The sequence below is a fragment of the Lepisosteus platostomus genome, chromosome 1, assembly GCF_059453375.1.
Source record: "Lepisosteus platostomus isolate fLepPlt1 chromosome 1, fLepPlt1.hap1, whole genome shotgun sequence".
NCBI classification, from domain to species: domain Eukaryota; kingdom Metazoa; phylum Chordata; class Actinopteri; order Semionotiformes; family Lepisosteidae; genus Lepisosteus; species Lepisosteus platostomus.
In genome coordinates, this window is record NC_142611.1 from 41,257,137 (window position 1) to 41,282,907 (window position 25,771).

General features: G+C 36.8%; 1 protein-coding gene across 1 annotated transcript in view; it reads left to right on the forward strand.

The window, feature by feature from the left end:
• LOC148677952 (serine/threonine-protein kinase 32B-like) overlaps positions 1–25,771 on the forward strand; it is a 133,419-nt gene that overhangs the window by 7,830 nt on the left and 99,818 nt on the right. The window contains exon 2 of the mRNA XM_088628789.1: positions 16,230–16,285. Coding sequence (XP_088484915.1) covers positions 16,230–16,285 — 56 coding nt within the window. The remainder of the gene's footprint in view (positions 1–16,229; positions 16,286–25,771) is intronic.

Sequence of the window (25,771 nt, forward strand, 5' to 3'; positions counted from 1 at the left end):
TAGTAATGCACTGTTATTTGATTAACATTTAAAACAATGGAACTTAGATAACTAAGGTAAGAAGACGAATGACATAACAATACATTGTATGACTCTGACTATGATAGGTATTTTGTAACACAACTGCTGCACTATTTTAAGAGGCAAGCAAATAAAAGACTTTGTATTTAACTGAGGCCTAGAGCCTAACATGTCAAAGCAATTCCTGATGATGTAGTCACAGGACAAAGGATAAAATAACGTATTGGTAGGATATTGTAGTCTTGCCTTAGAGCTGGATTAGACTCAGTGTATAGGATACAAGTGATGATTTCTAATACTTCATTTTATCACTTTAATTCAACCAGTAAGAAAAAACAGTGCCTTTTACATATTGTAAGATTCTTACAGAGATACTTGCAGTTAGTTATAATAGCCAATAATATACTGTACATAATACAAGGAAGAGTTTTTCATCCTCATTGGAAACTAGAAAATTTACTTGGTTAAACAGTTTTAATATATGACTTGGAGCTGTAAGTTATCTAGGAAAAAGATTTGCGCAGTGTCATCATTGTTTCTCAATGGGAGAGAGAAAAGTCTGCCAGATAGCAGCAGTGGTGGGAATGTCAGAAAACACAAAACATTTTTTTTGTATTAAAAAAAAAGTTGAAGAGATAGCACAAGGACTCAAATAAAAGCCCTGAAGACAGGCAGGATAAAATGACATACCAAGTAAGTTAATCAGTTGAAACCTACCTGCATCTGGTACTAATAAAACCACATGAGATGTTGTGCTTATATTCAAGTGGCTAAAGAGTTATGATAAAAGCTACACTTATTCTTTTCAAAAAGGAATTTAAATTTGAAGAAAACATCATATCATATTTCCACAAAAATTAAGAACAGGATATTATTGTAGAAAAATTCTAAAATAGCAAGTTATGAACTTAAAATACCCCCAAGTAAATGTAAAGTCACAGGATGCCAGTCCATTGCAGGACTCACACAGACACAGAAATGCACTCACGCCAGGGCCAATTTTCCCAGACACCAGATAACTTACCAGTATGTTTTTGGACTGTAGAAGGAACCAGAGGCCAGGAGGAAAACCATAAAAACATGGGGAGAACATATAAACACCACCCAAAAAGCAGCCCAGGTCCAAAATTGAAAAAAAATAATTTGAAAACTATACCAAAACCAATGTGTTTCATTATAGACCAAAGCATATCTGCAATAATATCTGCATATCTGGTATCTTAACATTAATGTCCCGAAAAATTAAAATATGGAGATGGTGCTTTAAAATCTAACATCTGAAGCCTCTTCAGTGAGTCATAGGTGAGTTTTCCATCTCACACAGATGCTGATATCACCTCAGTCCCTAATATCCTGTATCTAGCATCAGAGACCAGAGTGACAAGTCATGTAGAGACAATGCCCGGCCACGTGAACAGCTACCTAGTAACAAGGTGGCTTCAAAATAGTTCCCCCAAGAAGAAGGAAGTGAATGTTTATAAAAGAAAAAAATCTGCTAAAAATGCTAAAAATGAACAAATTACATCCATTTTATAAGTACTGAATCAAATACAGCGCTGCTGGAGGAGCCGGAGTCTGTCCTGGCAATCAGTGGTGGCATCAGCTTCAATTCATAGGTTCAACTGTATTCTGTTTCTGTGTTTGTCCTGATGCATGAATAACAGAAGCTAAAATTAATGTTGGCATTTCATTCAGTGTGTAAAAAAGGCAAAACCTCAGCAATACATTTTTTTACAGAAAGCGTCCAACAGTAAAAAGGAAATCCCACCAAACATTGATAACCAAACATTAATATCTCTAGAAAATACTTTAGCAGGTATTGAAAACAAATGAAGACATTTTGCTTTTCACGATGCTATGGTTATTAGTGCTATTCATCCAAAATAGCAAGGCAGGATACACCCTGGACAGGATAACAGTCTATCACACACACACTTATATCAGGGCAAATTTTCCCAGAAGCCAATTAACCTACCAGTACAGTATATGTTTTGACTGGGGGAGGAAATCAGAGCACCCAGAGGAAATCCACATGAACACAGGACAAATGTACAAACTCCATGCAGATAGCACCCAAGGAATTGAATTCGGGGCCCCAGCACCGTGAGGCAGCAATGTTAAACACCACGCCACCATGATGTCCAGACCAAATAATTTAACAAATAATGTCACCATAACTTATGTGGCTTTTACTCATTGATGATTTGGAGAATGCAAATAGTTAGGCTTGAAAGGAATCTATTAATAATGTTTGTGTACATTTTTCTGTGTCTCCATGACAATATGGGACAAGTAATAAAAAAGCAATTGGACTGTGATAGTGATATAGCTAGAAGTATGGAATTTGACTCCCAAGACCTTATGCTTAAATTTGAACTGATTTAAAATATTGTGTTCAGTTTCAGCCACTTTACAACAAAAAGGATTTTACAGTCTTAGAAAGAGTTAGAAGAAGAGCATCGAGAACGCCTTCTGGTGTCAGGGATTATCATTTACAAACATGCTAAAGGGACTAAATCTCTTCATGCTAGAAAAAAGGGGATTGAGAGGAGATATTGATCTGATCATGTAGAATTCTAAGGGGTATCGATAAGTTCAATTCAGGTTGCTATACTGATCTGAAGAGTGAAACAAGGATATGTGATCACACATAGAATTGTAAAATGAATTTAGCTGGAACAGAGAGTACAAAAACAGTTATTTACACAAAGAGTTGTAAGTAACTGGAATACACCAGGCTTCACAGCTATGTGCTTCAAGTCCATTAACTAAGTAACTTAAAGAAGTACTTGGATGAAATTTTATCTATCACAATACCAAACAGATAAAATGTCTTCTCATCTTTTCTGTCTTTCTCATATTCTTATTTATCCCTGTTATGCCCTTAAAAATATGTCTGGGGTTGGACCAAAAGCCGCGACATAAAAAACACCCGAGAGATTGGATTCCCCTGGGAAAACAAATCAATTGTACTATCATTGCAAATCCAGGGAACCAGAAGTCAACGTTTGTATTCAAATAGGGAGGAGAAAGACAAAAAAAAAAGAAAGAAAAAAACATCCAAGCAAAGTTCACTGACTATAAAAGAAAAATAAACAAACTAGATAGACTAGAACCAGGGAAAACAAGGTGATCGTGCCTAAACAATAAGGACGTACCAAAAAAAAAGTATTCCGCATCCTACGCCTATCTACACTAACTAACCAAACCACAACGAAAGCAAAAAGAAACATACAACACGTCTCACGTGCCCCCCTCCCCCGTCTGCAGTCTTGTCTTTCCCCTTTAAATGCTCCCACTTTATCTACTTAATTAATTAATTGGCAACACCTGGGAAAAGAAGCAAAAGCAATTAGAAAAAAAAAAACAACAACACTCCAACCAAGGACCGTAACAATTCCATCCATCCACCATGTTAAATTCATTGGTAATATTGCATATAACCTTTGGGTGTTTACACTACCACTATATTTTGCCAGCCATGTGAAATCCAATGTACTGAATCCGAAAAACACATAAAAGGCTGAATAAATTTGGGCAAACTGATTTGTTGGGCTTGTTACACCTAAGGATCAGATAGCAAAAGAATAACTTACTTTGGTAATTTCTTGTTATTTCTTGTGTAACATAACAATGTATGATTCTTTTCCTATCAAACCTAAACTGAATTTACTGACCCCTTTCTTGTCATTCAAGAGATCCCATCAAATGCATCTAATGTCTTCTCAACTGTATTATAGTTTCTGATATAGAACTATATACCTAGGGTGATATACTAAGGTTATTAAGCTCATATCACTCATGACCTGAGCCAGAACTGAATCTATGTTGTTTTTTTTACATTGGCTTACAGAATCGTTCTGGGAGATTAGTCTATAATAGCACCATTAAAATAAATGAGGTCTGCACTCACAATGAACACAAGGGTTGATAGTGACAAAAACTGTTTGAACAGCAGAGTCCAGGCCTTGAATCACTTCAATGCATTCTCTCTTTCTTCTTAAATTTTTACTTCTTATTCATTACTAATTGAGCTTTAAAACTTGAAATAGCGAACGATAACAGAGGATATTAATACTGAAACGGAAGAGGAGTGGTAAGCATTAATGTTTAAAGTTATATGCTACAGTACTAATTTGCCCTTTAACTCTTATCAGAACTCTTTAATCTTTAATCTTGACAATGTTCTGAATCTGAATTTAATTATTGAAAATTTGGGGTACCTAGGAAAATATAAAACAGTATATAAAATGACCTTTCTGTTAAATAGCAAATATAATCTTAGCTGTTTTTTCCTTGTTATCTGAATTCTACTTAAACGCAGGTACACTAACAGATGGCAATGTTTAGCCTGAAAATAGTCAGGTTGTTGCTAGGAGATTACATGCACTTGGTAGGGAATCAATTAACAATGTCCTGGATGAGTTACCTTTGTCATTAAGCCTTGATATGGCAGGCCCACAGGAGGCAAGATTATAAGAGGTAAATTATGTTAAAAAAACAATTATGTACCCATTATGTTACAAAAAAGTCTTCAGACACCTATTAAAAAAGGTATATGCTTGCAGGAAAAATATATCAAGGGCCATTGATATACATTAGTTAATTTTACCTTTTAAATCAAACTGGAGACTTTGGCAAAACTCATCTTGTCATGTAATCTGTTTGGAAGACCTGTCTAGTACAGTTCATATTGCCGGTCAGCTGAGAGTTTATTAGGATCTTTGTCTAAAACACCTACAATTAGATTCTCAGGGCAGGTAATATAGCTTAATGTCAGAGCTGCATTTTCTTCTAAATAAGATATCTGTTAATATTAAAGTCACAGTCAGATCACGACTTTAACTGTAGACTGTTCAGGAGCACACATTATCTAAAACCATTCAATCACAGTCATTTTGGAATACATTCTGGTGACCTGCCAGTTCTGTGGTTTCAGGTCACTTTTCAATATATAAAATCACATTTCTGCTTGTCCCATCTCTTATTTTTTCTTTAGTCCCCAAGGGAGTTTTAGAAAGGAATCAAGGAAATACAATCCAGTTTTACAAGCCGATTCAGTTACAGAAGTGTCTGTATGGGGAGAGTATACTTTGCACATCATAAAGCATTATTTGATCTCCCATTTTTGTGCTGTACTGCATCAGAACTAGCTTTTGGGACTTGTACTGTATGTACAGGATTTATTAGTTCTATGGGAATGACCTATGGGAAAGGCTATGAGTCTATTTAATGATAAAACTTTGACGTAAGTAAATGTTAAACTTTCTTGACATAACAAGGAAATATTACAGACTTTACTAGTGCACAATTGTGCCTTTCTTGATAGTTCACTAATATTATTACTGCAAGTATTAAGAACATCCATCAGCCCAATTTTTCTAAAGTTGTGTTTCCTGTTTTGTTAACAATTCAGTTGTGCATCTCTTTTCTTAAGAGAAATAAAAGGTAATGTCCATCCAAACATTTTGTTTAATTTGAATTTCACTTTTATTTGTGGATTCCATCTTATCCCTGGTTACAATACACAAGAGGAAAATTGAGAATTAAGCACACATGATAAAGCTAATGTGGAAAAATAAGAGGTATGTAGCGGCAATGCTTGTTAATAAGACAGAATTAAGTGTTGCTGTGCTTTCCCAAATGAGGCCTCATCTCTCTGTTCATCTCTGTGGTGCAGCCACAGAGAAACTATTCATGCAGGCTGATTTAAAGATGTTTTCTTTTGATAAGGGACAGCTCCCAAATGGGGATGCACTTAACTAAGCCTGGCTATCATGATCAATGGTCATCCATTGGCGCCTATCTGTCTAGGGAGTGCCAGATGGACATCTGGACTGCATTCCTAAGTGTCAGGAGTAAGTGACTCATATCTCACCTTGATCAACCAATCAGGGACTGGTAGGGCCGAGTAACCCACGTGGGACTCTGATGCCCATGAAACTTTCAGCCAATGAACGAGCTGAAGTTCCTCCAGGTAAAAACAGGCAACACAGAGGGCCTGAGAGACTTTCTGAGACAATTCTAAAGGGAATCAAACAGAGAATTCCAGGGCAGGACGGCCCAGAAGCAGAAGGCTCCCAAGGGCAGGACATTCTCGCAGCGCGCCTCCTGACCATCCTGAGACTCAGCCCGGACAACCACGGAACGGCCAGTGTGTCCGAGTGCCAGAACTTTCATTTGTTCTAAGAGTCTAGAGCGGAGGTTGCCAGAGAGTAACCAGATGATCCACCCGAGGTTAGCATCAGCAGCAGGCCTCCTGAACAGGTCAGAACTGTGGACAGCTGAATCACTATTCAGAACTAGCGCTTCATCAGGAACGAACCGGTCCTCTTCCTGACTTGCTGGGACCCACAGTCATATTTTCTCCTGTGCACAAACTGTGCTAGTTAAAGCCAACAATAACTAGCTGGTCAGTGAGCGTCAGCAGCGCACCGTCGCAAGCCGCACAGCACAGCCTGGCACGGAGCCAGAGAGCCCGCAGGAGATCTGAATCCCCAGAGATTGGATGAGTATTCAACTTCAATGCAATACAGCTCGAGAATTCAATTGTTATCCCAACCAGTTGATATCAATTTAATTCCTAAGAGTTATGTACTTGTTTTGAGTATCTAATGTAGAAGTTGTAACCAAGTTCAATTACGAAACGGTCTAAATGAATGATATACTGAACGTATGTCCTCCTGATATATGTAACTCTTTTTAACTGATTGAATATATATCTTTTGTATTCTGATAACCCTCTTGATAAGATCTGTTAGGTTTACATGCATATTCTATGTATTAATAAATGTATCCTCGTGTATTAGTACCCGAGGATACTGTGCGTTGTTTGAGTTATATCGCATGGTTGGATTCTAAAGCCATCAAAAGAATAAATTTCGTGATTTACTGCTACAATTAATAATTGTCCCAGTAAATGCCCAAATCCTACAGAACTGGTGCCTTCAGAGAGCACACTACAGGTATTAACTGCAAGAATGTATATTTACAATATTCAATTTTATCATTGAACTAGAAAACATAACATACTGTATGTGAAAGATCTATGAATCTGTGCTGACATTTCAATTCTTTATCTAGACCATGCAGAGCTTTGTTCCTTATGTTAAGCAGCAGGCAAACTGTTGAAAAATCAGCTTGGAGACTTAACACCCCTGCTCTCTCCACCAATTTCCACCCATATAAGATTTTGTGGGATTGATAAAATATATCCATCATGTGGAGGAAGGAATCTATATCAATATTTGTTACAAGCAGAACCTAAATTGTTTTATTATTAAGCCATTCTGTAACTATTTCATAGTAATGATGACTTAAAGATTTAATGTTTCATTTAACTTAATATTTTCAGGTTTACAGATAAGTTAGAAGAAATGTTTACAGAAATGTTAGATTTTGTCAAGTTAATTGCTATTATCAATTTAGTTATTTATTGGAGATTAGACTTATGAGCTACTGATAAGATATCTCTTTTGTTAATTACGTTCTACAATTTACAATAGATAAGTATGCTCTCTGCCTTTCATTTATTTTCAGTCTTAATTTGGATTCTACAGCCATTTGTGGTTATTTAAGTGCAACAGTATGATGCTTTTCATTTTTATCTTTGATTATACAGTGCTCTCCAAAGTTATTGGGATAACAATGTCGAAACCGTTATGTTTGCTTCTCCATCAAGCAATTGGTATTTCTGATCATGTACTTAATACGAATGATATAAGCAATCAATAATATGCATTTTATTTTTTGTGTAATTTTATGCAAATATTTGATCATATTAAAACAAAACGTGCTTTTGTGTTTAGTCTAGTGATTTCTAGTGACCAGAAGTAATACATTCAGGTTAAAAACATCTTAAAGGCAGTATTTGGTTGCAATAACTAGAAGCAATAACTGCAGGAAGTCTGCAGTAAACTCATTACTCATTATGCTTTTCTGTAGCCACTGCAAGTTTTTGGAGGTTTTGTCATGCTCTTCTGTTTTTTTCTTATTTGGATTTTATTCTAAACAGTGTATTGATTAACTTTTTCTCATGATGAACACATTGATTACTTAGGTCTTATGTTTTGGGTCATCAACATGCTGCAAAGTGCCAGATGCAGCCCAGTCGCCCAATAGGCATGAAAGCATTTTCTTCTACATAAGCAAGAACTTCAGAATTAATTGTGCTGCTGCCATCATTATTTACATCATCAAGAAAGACGAGTGGGTCTTTTCCACAGGCAGCCATGCATGCCCTCAACTTGACTTTACCTCCAGCGAGCTTCTCAATATGCCCACATGTGCAAAGTTGAGTTCTGGAACAAAGTTTTATGGACCAAGATAAACCATTGCCAAAGGTTCTTAAAATGAACCTTACACTTTTTAACTTTTTATATGTTTGAAAGGTAGTCTAAAATTTAGATATGTGCTGAAATAGCCATCAAATATACATGCTATTGCCGTTCTTTACTGTGCCCATAGTGAACAGTAAGTGTGACAGTAAGCAAAATGCTAATATTTTGTGAATATGTTAGAAAGAGTTCTGTGCAAATTACTCACTCGTGAAATAGCTTGCTGTGAGCACAAATGAGTTGAATAAATTCTCTTATTGTTAGTTATAGGAAAAATGTTCTAAAGTTTCTGAAACCTGAACTTTATTATTGTTTTGATCACTGCATCAATGTCATGATGCTCTTGACTTTCAGTTAACGTTAATGAGTTATATACAGTATGCACTCTATGTCCAATGTTGTACAAAGATATTTAATTAAATAAGAGTCATCCCCTTGCAGACTTATTTTCAGAGCAGATCTATAACTAATGAATATCCAACCTGTAACTCTGAAAACAAACTTTTCAATTGTTTTTGTGTCAACATCAAAGAGAGATAATAAGATATTATGGAAGTGGACATATGACAATTCAGTAATATAATTGCAATTTAACAGGGTTAGCAGGAACTGGAAATCAACCAAATTAAAGTTTATCATGGTTGACAACCACTTGGATTTGAATGTCAAAGAAAATTTTCAAAGTGAATAGAATTGTGCATTCCATTTCCAAAAACATTTTGTTAATATTTTCTAGAAAGAAAGATACATTGATTTTAGAAATATTTGACTTGATCCATATAGTATACAGTATACAGTATGAGCAGGCAAACAAAGCAAGGTTCTTGTACATACTGTATAAACCAGGGGACACTAGTAGAAATGATGAGGAAGTACATTTAATATTAAAAACAGTAGGCAATTCTTTGCAATTCTTTACACAAAGGGTTCTGGGAGTATACAGTAGAACATGCTACCTGTCACGATCGTTACTCCTCCTCTTAAGGGCGCTCCAGCCCTTCCTCGTTCTGTCTCATTCCCCACACCTGTTCCTTATTCCAGCCCCTCTTTAGTTCCACCTTAAAGCCAGATGCAGGCGTTTGCCCGAGGCTTCTCATTGATTTCCGCATCGTGAAAGCCCGGGGTCCTGCTGCGTCTGGCTCCGTTATGGTTTTAGTTTCCTGTTCCTGATTCCCTGCCCCGCCGGTCCCGACCCGGTTCTGGTTTTAACTTCAGATGGATTCCCTGGTCTTGGACTAAACCTCCCGTCTTGGATTCCCCCTCTGGATTTACCCTTGGATTGTTCGCCCTGGATTCACTCCCCCCGGACACCAGCACTGCATGGACACGCCCCCCTGTCTCCTGATCGATTCCAGCATGATATTTTTCCCTATTGTTTCTTCACCTTTCGGATCGTGTCGTCCGCATAGGGCCCGGAAAGAACTGTTCCTGACACTACCCAGCCACGATATTCAACTTCTTTAAAGAAATCACTGGATTAGATCTTTGGATCAATTAGCTGTAGAAAAACCAAACTAGTTAGATAGGCCATGGGTCTCCATTTTGTTTGTGACCTTTCTTATGTTCTTTTAATCTTACATATTCTGAAGGATTTCTGTTAACAAAGAATGATAAATATTAACCCAAATATTGTGCTATAAACAGACATACTTAGATGATATGTCATATCAATGCTTTCCAGTCGTGGTCCTCAAACATCCAGTGTCTGCTGGTTTTATTCCAGATTTCAGTTTCATAACTTCTGGTTAAACTAAAAGTTGATTTCTGTTTTTCCCAATCAACTCATAAAAACTTTAGGTTTCAAGAAACGTTGGGTTTCCAGACACATAAGACAGAAAAATAGATCTGAGAAAACGTTTTGAGATTTTTTGGTGCTCTTCTTCTGTTTTTTCCACTTCTAAAGAAAAACATTTGAAAAACATCAGTTTGAACATACTCTAGGTAGTGCTGCACCACATTATGGCTTTATAAATATACATATAAATATATATGTGTGCATATACAATACATTCAGCAAATATTAAGTGAATATTTGCAAAGTCTCATGAACTGTATAAAGCATGCACACTAACAACAAATACACCCATTTCTTCTCAAGGAAAACATAAATAATGGAAAACATGTAAAAATGGAAAAACATATTTTCATATTTATCCTTGTGGTATATTAGTGATAACAGCATTTATCATTTGAGGACATATACTGTATATTGATGCAACTGTAATGGACAGTTTTGGCCATATAAGAGTACTATTATAAACCTTAAATCAACAGTCCTGAATGGGTTTATAATGGGTGTATAAACTTCCTATCCCTCTTAACTGCCAATTCAGGATATGGCAATAAATATGTAGCTTTCTATATTACTTCTATGATCTTTTTATTTCAATACCATTAATTTTACTGTGTGTGCTGGATCTTTCCTACCTTACCACTAGAAAAAAACAAAGTATTCATTCTGTTTTAAAAAAAATATCTTCTCCTGTCTGATAAATACAATGTTATGCATTTATGATATTTACTAAATTATCACTTAAATATCTTGACAAAGGATACAAAAATTGTTTGAAGTTTTTATGTGAAAATGTGCTGTTGCTCTTGGAAACAAACCACTTCACTTTAGTTTTGCAGTTGCTTAACAAATAGTGCTTAAACAGGCTTCCTGAAAAGGAAAATGTATGTGACAAATAGATAAATACAGGTACGTTATTTTTTTATGATAATATGCTTAATTGCACAAACCAACACTCCTAAACCACACAAAGGAAACACTGATTTAAAAACTTGGTACATACGGTATCTATAAAATTATTGTGTAATGAGAAGAACATTATAGCGTAGTTATTATATTGCCCTTTGTTCTATTCTTCTTTTACTGTATATTCCTGAGAAATGAAACCTAACCAGATGCCAAAATTTGCCCTAAGATGGACACCTCGTGGCAAAAAAACTCCAGGAAAGTCTTAAACCATGTAGCGTAGGTGTCACGAAAGCATTCTTTCCAGACCCTATGCGGACGCAATCCAGAGTTGAGTGAGGAGACACTAGGAAGAAAAGCATGCAGGATAGGGGAATAAAAGCAGGGGGCGTGTCCAAGGAGCGCTGGTGGTCGGGGAAGGTGTAGCGAGGCAAACAATCTGGGGACGAGTCCAAAGAGAAGTCCAAAAACAGGGCAAAAGTCCATGGCCAGGTGATCCATCCAAGACAGGAGATTAAAAACCAGAACCGGGTCGGGACTGGCAGGGGGAACAGGAACAGGAACAGGAACAGGAAACCATGACAGAGCAAGACGCATCCAGGACCCGTGCTCACATAATACGGGAACCAATGCAGAGCCCTGATTAGCATCAGCATCTGGCTTTTAAGGGGGATTTGAAAAGGGGCTCGAACAAGGAACAGGTGCGGGGAATGAGACAAACAAGGAAGGGCTAGAGCACCATTAAGAGGAGGGATTTGCGATTGTGAAAGTAGGACAGTACAAGATAAGCTGGTTAAGATGAGTCTCTCTTGGAATGAGGCACAACGTGTTGCAAAGGACAAAAAATACAGTATAAGGAAGAAACGCATAGTGGCGTCATGACCCACTAGGAATGAAGAAGATTAGAAGTAGTTGTACAGTGACCTATCAATCTCAGTGCAATATGAAATAACAAGGAAGTTGCCCACTTTCCAGTTAATTCATTTAGGTTCATTAACAATAAACAGTTAAAAAGAACATGTATTAATGTAAATTTAAGTTTTGTGCAAGAATATCACTTGGCTTTTCATTTTCTTGCTCCAGGCACTAAACTATCCCTCAACTTTAATGATGAGAGTACTAATCTAATTGCATCTAATTCTTCATTTAGACTCCATATCAGGGAATCCCAAGAGCTGGGACTACGACAGTATTCACATAATAAAATGTACAGTACATGGCAGGTTCAATGATCATCACATTCAAGCTTAGGGCTTCCCTATAGAAGCTTTTAAATATTTAGAAACCGTTGAAATGGTCATCTTACACTCTGATCATATTTTCATTTTTTCCACATGATTTAGTATCATAAGCATGTAACAGGGAGCCTCCATTCAGAGAAGTGTGACTCACTGTATTTTAATCCTTTACTTGACTTTTATATTGATGGTGGGAGTGCCTGATATGTCTGACTAGAACTTTAAACAACAGCTGTGAACAGAGCACACTCCACACTAGTGTACTATACACACTCTCACAACTACTTCATAACAGAGAACTCTTACTGGTGATAATTGCATTCTCTAATGGTGTGCTAATGATGTGTTTGTTCTCCTCATACAGAAGTTGAGTATATTGCTCATGTTACAGTATGACTAAAACACACACCTACAATGTACCATGACACGGCAGACACTTATATCTTGAAATTCTAATTCTTGACGAGCACATGTTCGAGAAAATTGGTTCCTCAACAACTGATATGGCATTCACAAAAATAGTTTCTCAATATAAAATATATTTTGAGGTTTTCATAACCTGAGCAGGGCAGCACAGTGGCGCAGTGGTTAGCATTGCTGCCTTGTAGTGCTTGGGGCCTTGGGTTCAACCCCTGACCTGGATTGCTATCTGTGTGGAGTTCGTATGTTTGGGTGGGTGTCCTCACACAGTCCACAGACATGCTAATAATTTAATTGGCTCTGGAAGGGAGTGTGTACATCTTCCCTGAGTTGGACTGGCACCCATTTAGGGTATACTCTGCCCTGCTCCTGTTACTTGTCATGATGGGCTTCTACTCCCCCCTGAACCTGAATTGGAGAAGTAGGTAGAAAATGGATGGATGGAGAACTTGAGTGTACTTTTTCTCTGGGTTTCCCTACAGAGCAAATAGTCTTTACAAGTACTGAATTAATGTCTAGACAGATTCCTTCATATTAATTTCATTTTAGTTGACCTGTTGAAGCTTTATAAATACAGGCTTTTTTTCTGTATTATTTGCTTTAAATGCAGTTACAATGGGGAAGGCATTGAAAACAGACTTATGTCCCAAAGTGGCTCTTTTTGAACTGCTTCTAAATAATAGCTGTGTTATTTTCTCCTTAAATAATTGCAAAAAAAATCAGCAGTGGAATAATTGTTTTCCAATTATAATGAGGGCAGTGAAAAACCTATCATCATGTCATGCTCATTTAAACATTTTTTGTTTCACACTGAATGTTTAAACCACTGTCCTTAAAGACTCGATGAAAGAAATTTCCCTTCTGTGAATAAATTATAACAATCCACTGAAGCCTAAGCAGCATAAAGACCTGCCTTCCTTCCCTGTGCAGAATTTGCAGAGCTTGTTGTCTAAATAGATAGTGGAGAAGAAGGATGATGAATGTTCTCTCCCTTTGTGGTACAGAGGAAGAACCCACAAAGGGAGCACCATGTTTTATTAAAATTAATAAAACGTAAGTGCACTTTATTACATAGTAATACCATAGATTCATTTTTATTGTAGCATGCATAAAGTCTGCTCCACTAACTGATGACAGTCAGTGAGGCTGAATTATAAAGTGCACATGAAAGCTAGATTTTAAATAAAAATGAATCATATTGTACTGCAATATACTTGTCTTGTCAAGTGTTAAAAATTGATTCAACCACTGTTTAATTTCCAACAAGTATTCATTTGACCTTCCTTTTGCTTTGATCATATAGCTTAAATCATCATTTACAGTATGTGATGAACTATCCCTCTCTTGTGATCTCACTTATGTGTTTTATAAGACTTGTTTTGGTAGTATCAATACTATAAGATAGTGAAAACATTAGTAAATGTCATTTTGTTTTAATTAAAAAAAGTTAAGAGCTAAGTAATAATATTTTATTTATATTTTCACAAACATTTATTTGTTTTGCTAACTTGTACAAACACTAAATTTATTTGCCAATGAAATAATTTCATGTATAAATATAGCATTTAATGCAATCATATCCAAAAATTCACACACATTATATACAGTGTGTATTTACAGTACAATGTAAAGTCAATTATGAATTTAATAATTAATGGTGTTGTACAATATGTATACATATTCAATGTATTTCATGAGACAGTGTAATTTCCCACCTAAAACTCAATTTCCAAAAGCAAACAGTCTTGTAGATGAGGGTCAATACAAGATGTAACATGATTCAGTTTCTAGAGTGTGTTGTCAGTTATTGTTGTTCAGGTTTAACTATGGTTTAAAATTTGTATTGTGTTCTAAAACTGTGCATGACTCATCTGAGGAAAATGGCTTCCTACTGTAAGCATAGAATGTTTCTGAAACTGTTCAAAAGCCTGACACAGTTGGTAACCGGAAACTCTATCATCTTACATAAAATTTACAGATTACACCTGGGCTGAAGGTTGAACAGTCCACCTTTGTAATGTTGTTATGTGCCAGAAATGCTTAGATAAGACTTGCTAGGTGTATGCTGGCTTCATCTTTACAAAATAAAATTAACCAGTAAATAATAGTTAACTTCTGTAAACTAATTTCCACAGTGCTGAACTGTGACCTCTGTGTCTATGATTTTTAAAATACAAGTGGCTGTACTTGACATCCTTAAGGGATGACAAAAATACCTTCCTCCCTCTCCACGACAACATGGGCATGCTTTACATACTTCCTGTGATTTCTGTTCATTCACACATGTCTGGGCCCTGTCTATATTGAGGTGCTCCAGCATTATTGTTTGATGCTTTCAGGCTTATTCATGTTGGCAAATGTTTAATCCAGCACCACATTAAAGCCCCTTAACGTCCTTAAAAAGTAAAACCTTTTTTGCGCCTTCAAATACCCTGCCTTCATACTGGCGGTCCAACAGTCAATTTACAATCGACAATATTGCTAAGGTATTTATATTAATTTTGTGTTTCAATAAAAGCTCAATTAACAGTTACAGAAATAGAACATTTCTTTCTAAAATCAATGATCATTTCCTTTGTTTTGTGGTTAAAAACAGTGAATTATCCTGACATCCATAAAAAAAAACTCCAGCCTGTAATTGTTTTCATCATCTTTCAAAAGTCTAATCAAGGTCATCTAATATCATCTGCACCCTTGATAACCAAACAGAATAGTTTTTAATCTTTAGTTTTGTCCTAGATCACAAAGAATAATCATGTGGTCAGAAAGACAATAGTCAGATGGGAGCCAAATGAATTATTAGTGATAGCTAAATCTAAGATGTGATAGTAGTTATTTGGAATTGGATTGCATACAGACTATGTAGAACAAACCCAAAAGTAATTATTTGAATTACCACAAAAACGAACATACACTATTATCCTTAAGAGGTCTATAATTTGTTGTAGTCAGCATATGCTGAGTAGAAGAAGTTCAGAACAAATAATCAAATGATGAGTTATCAGGCACAGTAATGAAATGGATGGGATGAATGACAAATGTGAAGATGCTCGTTTGATCCACTTTACTAAGAATAACAACACCCAAAAATTAAAGGGCCCTAAAAGGATTATGGAATGTTTCGTGAAAATTTGGTGGAGGGCTGACCTTCTGGTCATAAGACGAGCCATCGTGTTGAGTGATTAGTGACAAAGAAGCGCTTCAGCTGCAGAGGTGGAGATGAGGTGGAAGTGGGAAGTAGAAGACTTGAGAGAGTGAAGGGGATCACGTATAGTATTTAGCGTTTTTTAGGAGAGGAAATGATATCAGGAGTCATTGCTAATTACTGGCAGCAGAGTCTGATTGAACGTGGTTGATGTCACCCCTCCCAAACCTTGGGTACAAACTCCATTTGGAGATTCTAGATCCTTTGGTTGCTAAAATGTTTAATTGTGTGTCCACAGAATTTCATTGTGTTTAAAATATACCGAATATGAAAATCATCAAAAAAACATTGTTCTTTTTTGTCATTTGCAGTTAACTTTGACCACTTTCAAATCCTCAGAGCCATTGGAAAGGGGAGTTTTGGAAAGGTGAGTGGCATCAGGCTTTCATTTTCCTAAGATAGAAAGTTTAGTGTCCCAGCAAGTTGAATCAGATTCATATTTTTGAGGGGAAGCATTTGCCTGCAATTCTATTAGAGAATTTCCTTGCTATAGTTAATTCATGTTCTCATTCCTAAAAAACAATCAGAAAGTCTTCACAAAAAAATGTGGATCCTTTAAATTGATATTTACCACTAGACACTAGAATAGATATTCAAAATTCTGAATATCTATGAAATGCCTATAGATAATATATATTATTAGCAGCTGACATTAAAATTCTATGTTTTTTTTAATATATTTGTAGAACCTTTAAGTGAAATTATTATGTGTTATACTGTATATACTAATTTGATATATAGTGTTTTAAGAAAGATGCACACTATTCAAAATCACTACCATGGTTTTTATGTTGTTCATGTGGGGTCAAATCCACGAATCACTGCATCTGTGTATCCCAGAAAAATATGCTGATCATTTATTATAATTATTTTAGCTGGAAAGATAATGTTTTATTAAAACACTTTCCTTAAGGAACATATGTTAGAGAAAAAACAGAAATGAACTAGGGAATAGGTTTGGATTGCTTATTTTAATGAGTTCTTCAGAAAACCAGACAATGTGAACACAATGTGGCATAGGAAGAGATTTCTGGAGGTAAAAGCTGGTCCACATGATTTAAACTTGCTGTGGGAGGCAGGCAGATTAGGCTGGTACCCTTTCATTTCTTCAAATTGAGTAGCTTATGGAAACTTCAGCTCCAGGCTCAATATTCCCTGTGTGCAACATTACACATTAAGTATCCTTTGCTGTTACTAGCACTCATGGCAGTACGAAAACATAATAATATAAAAAATGTTTAATAAAAAAACAGAATATTTACTTACACATAGCTTGAGGTGGAATTGCTGGGTTTTTTTTTTGCTGGTTTGTTTTTGTCCTTTCTCTCATGGTTCCAAAGCAGATGGGGAGACTGCTGAATTTCAGAATTAGTGCCTCAGCCTCACTAAGTACTGTCTAAATGTTTTGACACAATCAAGACAAATGTTCAGCCAGGGGCAAAGGTTTTAAGTATTTACCAAGTGTAAGTGTCAACAAAGAGATCTGAAAAAAATGCTACCTAGGAATTACAGTATATAGCAAAACCAGTCATATGTTCCCTTTTTTATGGCAGGTCTTTTTCTATGCCCAGAGGCATGCCGACAGAAAGTTTAGTTTCCAAGTGATTTTGCAAATCACATCTGCTGTAGAATGGATTCTGCAGATCACTCCTGGCTTGTAGTCATTGATAAAACTGGATGTTAACACATTATTCCCCAATGTAAGTGACCAACTTAAACCACGCTGTAAGCTTCCTGTGCATTAGCACAGTTATCTTGTTATACTAATACTGTATGTTGAATTCTATAGCATGTCTTCAAGATTTCCAGATTAATTCTAAATTCAAATTTACAAATCCCAGAGAGATTAGATTACTTGGGGATTAGGCTATGAACACTTTCAGGAAAAAAAGCTATTGAGCTGAATTTTAATAGATCGTTATTTAGGTTGGAGGTTGTCGCATTTATTGGTCTTATTGTCAGAGACAACTATTATTATTCATCGTCTAACTTATGTAGACCCCAATGACCTTATATAGAACAGAATAGACAACTCAATTGCAAAAAAAATATCTGTAGCATTTGACCTTTTTCATACAATTGAATTCCAATGAATAAATAATAAATTCATATCAGATAACTTCATGAACCGACCTAATATCACAATTGTGCAGTATCCCTGCAAATTTTTATAAGGCAAAGCATGATTGATTTTCAAGAAAAGCAAAATAATGAAAAGGTTATTTTTAGTACCACCACTCCAGCTTGTTTGATTTTTGGGGAGAATTTAATTTTTAAAATGTTTGCCATTTTTTTTTGCATTCGTAACCTTGTTGTCATACAATGTAGTCAATGTTTGTACATTAATGTGTTGAGATCACACATCTGACTTTTAGGTGAGGAGTATTTAAATATTTATGAGGAGCGTTTAAACCAGACTGTGGCAGGCCAGTCTTTATGGGGAGAGGTTATTAGTCTGCCTGCCACTAGAGGCCATTAAAGGTCTCTGTTATTGTAGAAAGGTACTCTGGGTGATGGTTAATTGATTAGATAATTGGTGAACGGTTTAGAGGGCACATTCTCATATTTGTATGATTTTGGGTATATACTGTAAAGGGCCTCAGTGGGTGAATTTATGGACAGGGATTTTGGCAGCAGACTTGTGGGGCTCAGCTCCTGTAACATACTTCTTATGTCCTTGTGGATCAGTTGCAATACATTGAAAGTTGCATACTAACTGGGAGGGGGGTGATCCTTTAGTTTGAAGGCAACTTTGTACTAAACTAGTAGGGTAGGTAAATACCATTTGCAACAAACATAGCTACTGAAATTAGTCCACATCTCCATGCTAAAAATGTACTCAATTGAGACATGCAATTCACAATGTTTTTGGCCCCCTCAAGCTGACTTCCTTAGGTTAGGGTCTGTCACAAATATTTTTCTCTTTCAGTATGTTGAAATAAGTGCTCTAAAATGGTAGATACAAGATAATGTATGTTACCGTTGGAACAGGACAATTTTCCTGTAATACATTATATTAACTTTATTTTATACAGCACCGTTACCATGTAAAAAACACAGAAATCACATTTCACTAACTTAACATTGCAAACCCAAGAAAACAAATCAGGTACAGAAGTCAAAGCAATCATCAAAATTCCTCTCTGGAAAAGGTTTCAGGCTTGAATTTGTTTGGGATGGTATTCCAGTCTACCCTTCAGATGAAGAGTGGAAAAACTACTCATTAATTTTGTTTTTGTGCCTGTACCTGCAGGGTTCCTGCTGCTGTTTATTCTAAGATTGTAAGTTTCTTATTCTAAGATTGTTCCTCAAAGATGAGCATGAGGAAATGTTATGTATTTAGTTAACCTGAAGTTTACAGTGTACTTTCTGTTGAGTTTAAAAACATTGTGCTGTAAGTTACTCCCCCAATCAAATTCTATAAATCTAGAAATACCATTATGTATTACCATTATATATAGTACCATTATGTATGCTACTTTACTCTTACAAAAGAAACAGAAGCCAGGTATGTAGCATGCAAGAAGCCAGTAATCAAGTATGGCTGCCACCACTTTTTTTATGTTGTCAAGAATTACTTGGTTCCTATCTATTTCTCTTTTTGACTGCAGTGTGATCAGCAATGAAATTATTTATGGAAATAATCAGTTAACACTGAATAATGTGTATACTATGATACCAATCATTTAGATGACACCTTCATCTGAAATAGCTTACATTTATAAGTATTCAAATGTGAAACATAATACTGTTGTGCAGAGTAATGCAAGACATGTTACAGAACAAAGCATTGATTACAAGAAAATGTACTTGAGGAGCATACACTAGTGATTAAATGAATTGGCTCAAAACTTATTAGGGATACAACCTTTAATGTTGCACATACTGAAATGTACTATTTTTATGTAAAAATCTTTATGATTCCTTTGGAGGTTGAAGTTCTGGAATTTCAATATTGGCAATTAATCTACCATTAGTAGGCTTCTCCAGATGCATGTCATTTAATCTGTTCTTGAATTGAGAATAAAACTGCAAAAAAATCAATTTCTAATGTCAAACATCCTTCAAAGTAAATAGACTGTACATTCTTCCTTCTTTTGCTACATATTGAATTTTCAATTATTTAGCTTTGATTTTTTTCACTGGCACATATGTTACTTGGAGTCCAATCTTTGTTGACATTTGATGAAAATGTCACTTCTAACCAGAGAAAGAAGCAGCGTTTGTAGAGAAGTTTATTACTTCTTTTCAACATCGAAGCTTTAATGGTTTCTCTAATTTTGATGGTGTGTGACATTACCTGCCAAATGTAAACTTTTAACAAACTGCTGCATCTGTTTCTGTAATAGAACAGCCATTGAAGTGACTTTCAAATTGTTGAGGAGAATTTGTTTTTCATATCTCAATGTATAAATTATTTTAGACTGTGATGGATCAGTTTTAAAATCCTATTGCTTTTTTCAGTGTGAAAGACAAATGTCACATTTCCTGGGACTCATAGAGCTTATAACATTTGTCTCCCATTGATTAAACAAGTAACAGTAGGTACCGTAGATGAGGTGCAGTTATTTAAAACAGCCCATAGACAACAGAACTGTCATGGCTTTTGTCTGTAGCATCAACTCAGTTCTGATTTATATAATATTATTAAGACTGACTAGAGATTTATGGTGATAACCAACTGACACATGATTTTAGCAAGGGTAAAGAAAGGAGAAACCTCGGAGGTGAATTTGTCACAATATTACTCTTTAGAGCAGTCTCAGTTATTCTAAAGGGAAGTAACCTGTATAGAAATCCAGTCTATTTGGCTGAGGCTATTGAGCTATTTTATTACTCATTATCAAGGGTTTACAATAATCTCAGACAGAAAAGTACTTTGTCATGAATTAAATAAACAAATTTCCACAAATGTGAAGGAAAATAACCTATAACTTGAGCATTTCTTTGCAATGATGAGCAAATATCAAACAAGACGTTTACCTGTACCATTTGGAATTTTGAAATGACAAATTGCATTCCAGATGTATTACTGTATGTCATGATATAACATTCACAGAACAACATTGTGGTGTAGTAGCTAGTATTACTCCCTCACAGTGGTGGGGCCCTGGATTCTATTCCTGCTGTGCTATCTACATGGCCTTTGTTTTCTCTCCTCCTGTTCATGTGGCTTTCCTCCAGGTGCTCCAGTTTTCTACCACAGACCAAAGCCATACCGGTAGGTTAATTGGCTTCTGGGAAACTTATTTGTAGAGTAAGTGTGTGCGTTTGTGTCGCCATGTGCCTTTCACTGTTAGTTGCTAGGATGCCAGCACCATATTTCACAATAGGGATGGTGTTCTCAGGGTGATGTGAGGTGTGATGCGTGTACCAAATTTAGCGTTTAGATTTGAAGCAAAAATGGTCAGTTTTAGTCTCATCACACCACAATATCTTTCTCCACTTGGTATTAGAGTCTTCCACATGCCTTTTGGCAAAATGTAGTTGAGATTTGATGTGAGTTATTTTTCAAATACTGTATGCCTTTGTTTTGTTACTCCCCCATAAAGTCCAAATTTGTAAAACACCCTTGCAATTGTCATTTTATGCACAGTGTAGTGTCAAGGCATATTATTTCATTTGGAAGTGCTAATAAAGATTTCTAATAATCCTTGTGTTGTCATGTGCCTCCTTGTCAGTGTTCTCTTGTGCCTCCTTGTCAGTGTGTCTCTGTGAAAGCACACAGGAATGTGGTAAGGAGCCTCTCTGATAAGACACATTGTAAATGTAAAGCTGTATCCAATAAGGACCATGTAATGATATATACTGTAGCAAAAATGGGCTCCATCCAGTTTGCACTTAGTTTTTTTCCCCAAACCATACTGTTCATCACCCAGAGGAAGATACACCAATTATTATCTACAGGATGGATACCAGAACTATACCTGATAGCATCTCAGCCAATCACCAACTTGTGATGTGGCACCTTAAAAACTGTAGCCCAACTTATTTTTCTTGGTTAACTCATTGGCTCATCATTTCTCTCCATCTGAACTGGCAATCTGACATTTCCAACCATGTGACTGCAAGTAGTTCAAGTCAGGACTTAAACATTTCTCCAAAATGCCAGGCAGAAGGAAGAAGTAAAGTACAGAATTCTGCCAAAGATGTTCTTTCTATAGCAGAAGAAATCTTGTGTTCGCGAACCCACTGTTATTTTTGCCAATGAAATAAGACATTGGACTCTTTTTGTCAACATCCTGAATATCCATTCATATTTAAAACTAGGCTATAGCCAGGACAAACCATTCTTCACACCTGTCTACTTAACGGCCAGACCCCAAGATGACAAACTATGCAGGTTATTATTAAGACTGAAGCTCAACAAGACACTAACTTCTGGCAGCCAACTTAAGGTAAAGATCTCTCTCTTTGTATCTAGCATAGATATCCAGCATACAAAAAGCTATAAGCTCTATCTTACCGGTGGAAAGTTTAAATCATCAAGAACATTTGCCTAACAGATATATACAAGGAGTATAAAACTTGTTTATTCACATTATAATTCTCAAGAGCTAAACTATTATTCCAAACATATGCTTGATGGTAATGATACGGTAGTAAATGCATATTTAAGTGTATCTGAGAATATAAATGTGATGTTATTATATGAGACTGATAAAACCTAGAGTATGAGGTTTAGAAGATATTTTAACTCTGAAGTTAAGAAAACCCAAGCAAATGATCAGCCATTCATATCTCAGCAGATAGTTTCATTAATTTATTTATGTTTGTTGTTTGTTAAGCATGTTTTGGTTTTATATCAATAAATTGTATATTGTATATTTAGGATTTGCCTGTGAGACTGTAAATTATTTTGTTAGATTGATTACTAAAAGTCAGCAAGTACTCATGCAATTTACTGATGCAATTTCTGATTGTTGCAGTAAATTAAAACCCCACATCATTACAACAGTTTCTCCCACCTCAGCTGTGGAAGAGTGTAATTCTTTTAGAGTTCCCATAGGCCTCTAAGTGACTTCCATGACTAGTGTCCTTTTTGCCCTTGTACTCTGTTTTTCAGGATGTCCTATTCCACATAGATTCACAGTTATGCTACACTTTATTTATAATGGACTTTATTATGCTTATGGAATGTTCAATACCCTTGAAATATTCTTATACCCTTTCCCTGTTTGGTGCTTTCCATCCAATTTTGTGACTTCTAAAGACAATTGGTTGCACTAGAGCCTATTTAGGTGTGTCATATGTGACAAAAAATTGGGTTTAATTAATTGGGTATGATAGGAAGGCGGAGGTTCTCAGCAGAGGGGGTGCTTATTAGCAAATAATCTAAAAAACCACAGCTGTGGGTAGTCAGTCTTATGATCAGCAGCTGCATACATCCCTAGGAAGAAAAACAGCTGGGGAGTCAGTTTGAGCTCTAAACAGACTAGAGAAGCACTAAGTGCAACGTAGTATCTGAGTAATTCACCTGACTTGCAGACAAGGCAGAAGACTGTGTCTACCTAGCAGGCTGAAGTACGGCAGCGAGAGTGACTGGGCTGAAGCAGTGGGAAAGATCAGGTTTGTTGATGTCTGTGTGTGGAGCAGTAGTGCTTGTGGTGCTGACAGTTTCTACACCTTGAAGGAGCAGCATCTGTATGAGCACACTTAGTTTATTTATATCAGAAGGTTGGCAGCTGCCATTTGTGAAAGAAATGTCAGGCTGGTTAAGCTGTGTAGTTCTGTGTGATACTGTGTTTTAAAATCCACAAGGTGAGGTATCAGAGCAACAGTCCTTGAGGAGTTATGTTAAACTTTATTGTGTTGTGTGCCTCACAAGGAGAGTGTTAAGAGCAGCAATTCCGGAGGGGATTGTGAACAGATGGGGTGTTTAAAATTCATTTAATTTAAAGAGACAGCACTTTCTGGAGTGAGAGTAAACGAGGTTGTCTTAGTATTGAATAGTTTGCTGTGTGAACTTTTTTTAATTGTGATAGCGAAGTCCAGGAAGCAGGGGTGTAGTAGAAAAAACAGGGCACACAGAGTGGTGGAAAGGGTCTGTTTAACTACCGGCCTCTGGCAACCAGAGTGAACCAGGAAGTAGGGATGCGGTAGAAGAGACCCTACTCTAGAAATACACAGAATGATGAAAATGGTCTGGCTACTGTTTGTAGGTGTCACGATTGTAATCCCTGCCCCTTAAGGGCGCTCCGGCTCTTTCACATTTTCGTTGATTTTGTGCACCTGCTCCCGGTTTCTGCCCTTCTCTACAAAAGCCAGACACTCGCTCTGTTCCGGGCTCTGCATTGGAACATGGATGCCTGGAGGATCGCCTACCACCAAGTCGCCCTACGTCTGCGGCTCGAGGACACAGACCTCCTATCGGCATCCCGAACCAGCCAAGTCCGGGACTTGGAGCGCCTGGTCCCGTTCCCCGTTTATCTCCCCGACCCTTTGCCAGATCCTGCTCCAGTTTTTAACTTTGTCATGTCTGTCTTGGCTTGGATCACCCGGCTCTGGAATTTTTCCTGCTCTGGACTTCCTTCCTCGTCTCCTCCCTGTGTCTGTTCACTCCCTTCCGGATTCTGCTGTCTGAATAGGGTCCTGAAAAACACTTCGTAAAAGTAGGCATGCGGTGAAGACAGCAGTGATTGAGGTGCTGGTGTTGGGAAGACTTCAGAACCTGTGACTACTTTGAGAAATGTGAGTAAAGGCAGTGCTGGTGGGGCACAAGAGAAATGTGTCCTGGAAGCTGATAGTGTACAACCTGGGGTGAGAATTTGAGGTACTGGAGGCTGTGAGCGATTGTGAGATTAGTGAGTCTGGGACAAGAGAGGCACAGGGGACTCTTTGTTGAATTAGTATTGAGAGTGTGAGATCTAGCTTGTTGGTGTAAGGTGGAGACGTCAGTGGCTGGAGGTAGACAGGAAGTCCGAGGGCTGACTTGTTGAGAGTGAGAGAGCCATTAGTCATTGAAATAATGTGAGGAGTTCCACTGAAGAGTGAGGAGACTCTTGAGATGAGACATGAGTGAGTAAAAGCTGGGAGGAAGAGACTCCAGGAGAGGGAGTCCACAAGAGAGCAGGTGTGAACTTTGGATATCTGACATCAGGGAGCAAGAGAGGCTCCATCTGAGGGGTCTAGGAGCAGGCAGGTTCCTAGATAAAAGGTAAAGAGTCATTGAGGTGCAGGGAAGACTCATGAAGTGTAGCAGCCTCAGTCATCACCATGTTGGCCTGCTGGTAAGTCACCGTGGACCCACCTAGATCATGCCCTTAAAGTGATGGCTGTTCCCGTGTGGCAAAGCAAAGGGGGGTGAATACTTATACAATAAGCTAATTTTTGTTTTAGTTTTATCATTAATTTAGAAGGACCTGTACAATTTTGTGACAAAAAATCCCATTATTAAACACATTATGATTCCATATTGTAACATAATAAAATAAAACAAAGCCTAAGTGGGTGAATACATTTGATAGCCACTGCAAATGTACAGTAAAACCATCCTTGTATAGACCTACATCCATGTATGCTGCTATTCAATAGGTGTACATTTTTAAAGATACCTGTATTTACATACTGCATACTCATTTTTACAAGAAACATAAACCTTGGTGCTGCTGAAAGAAAATAATGGCCTGCCTAATTTTTAATTACCCTTGTTTCGTAATTGATGTTTTGAAATTTTAAGAGTTGTTAAATTAATCTTCTAACTAGCACTACAGGCAAATTGCTAATTAATTTTATGCCTCAACCCATGAATTATATACTTTTTCAGGCAGTACAGTCATAGGTTTTGTCAATTGTGACAAATGTACAGTAAAGTATCTCCATTCATAGTCTGTCAAAGCCCTGTTCTGTACTG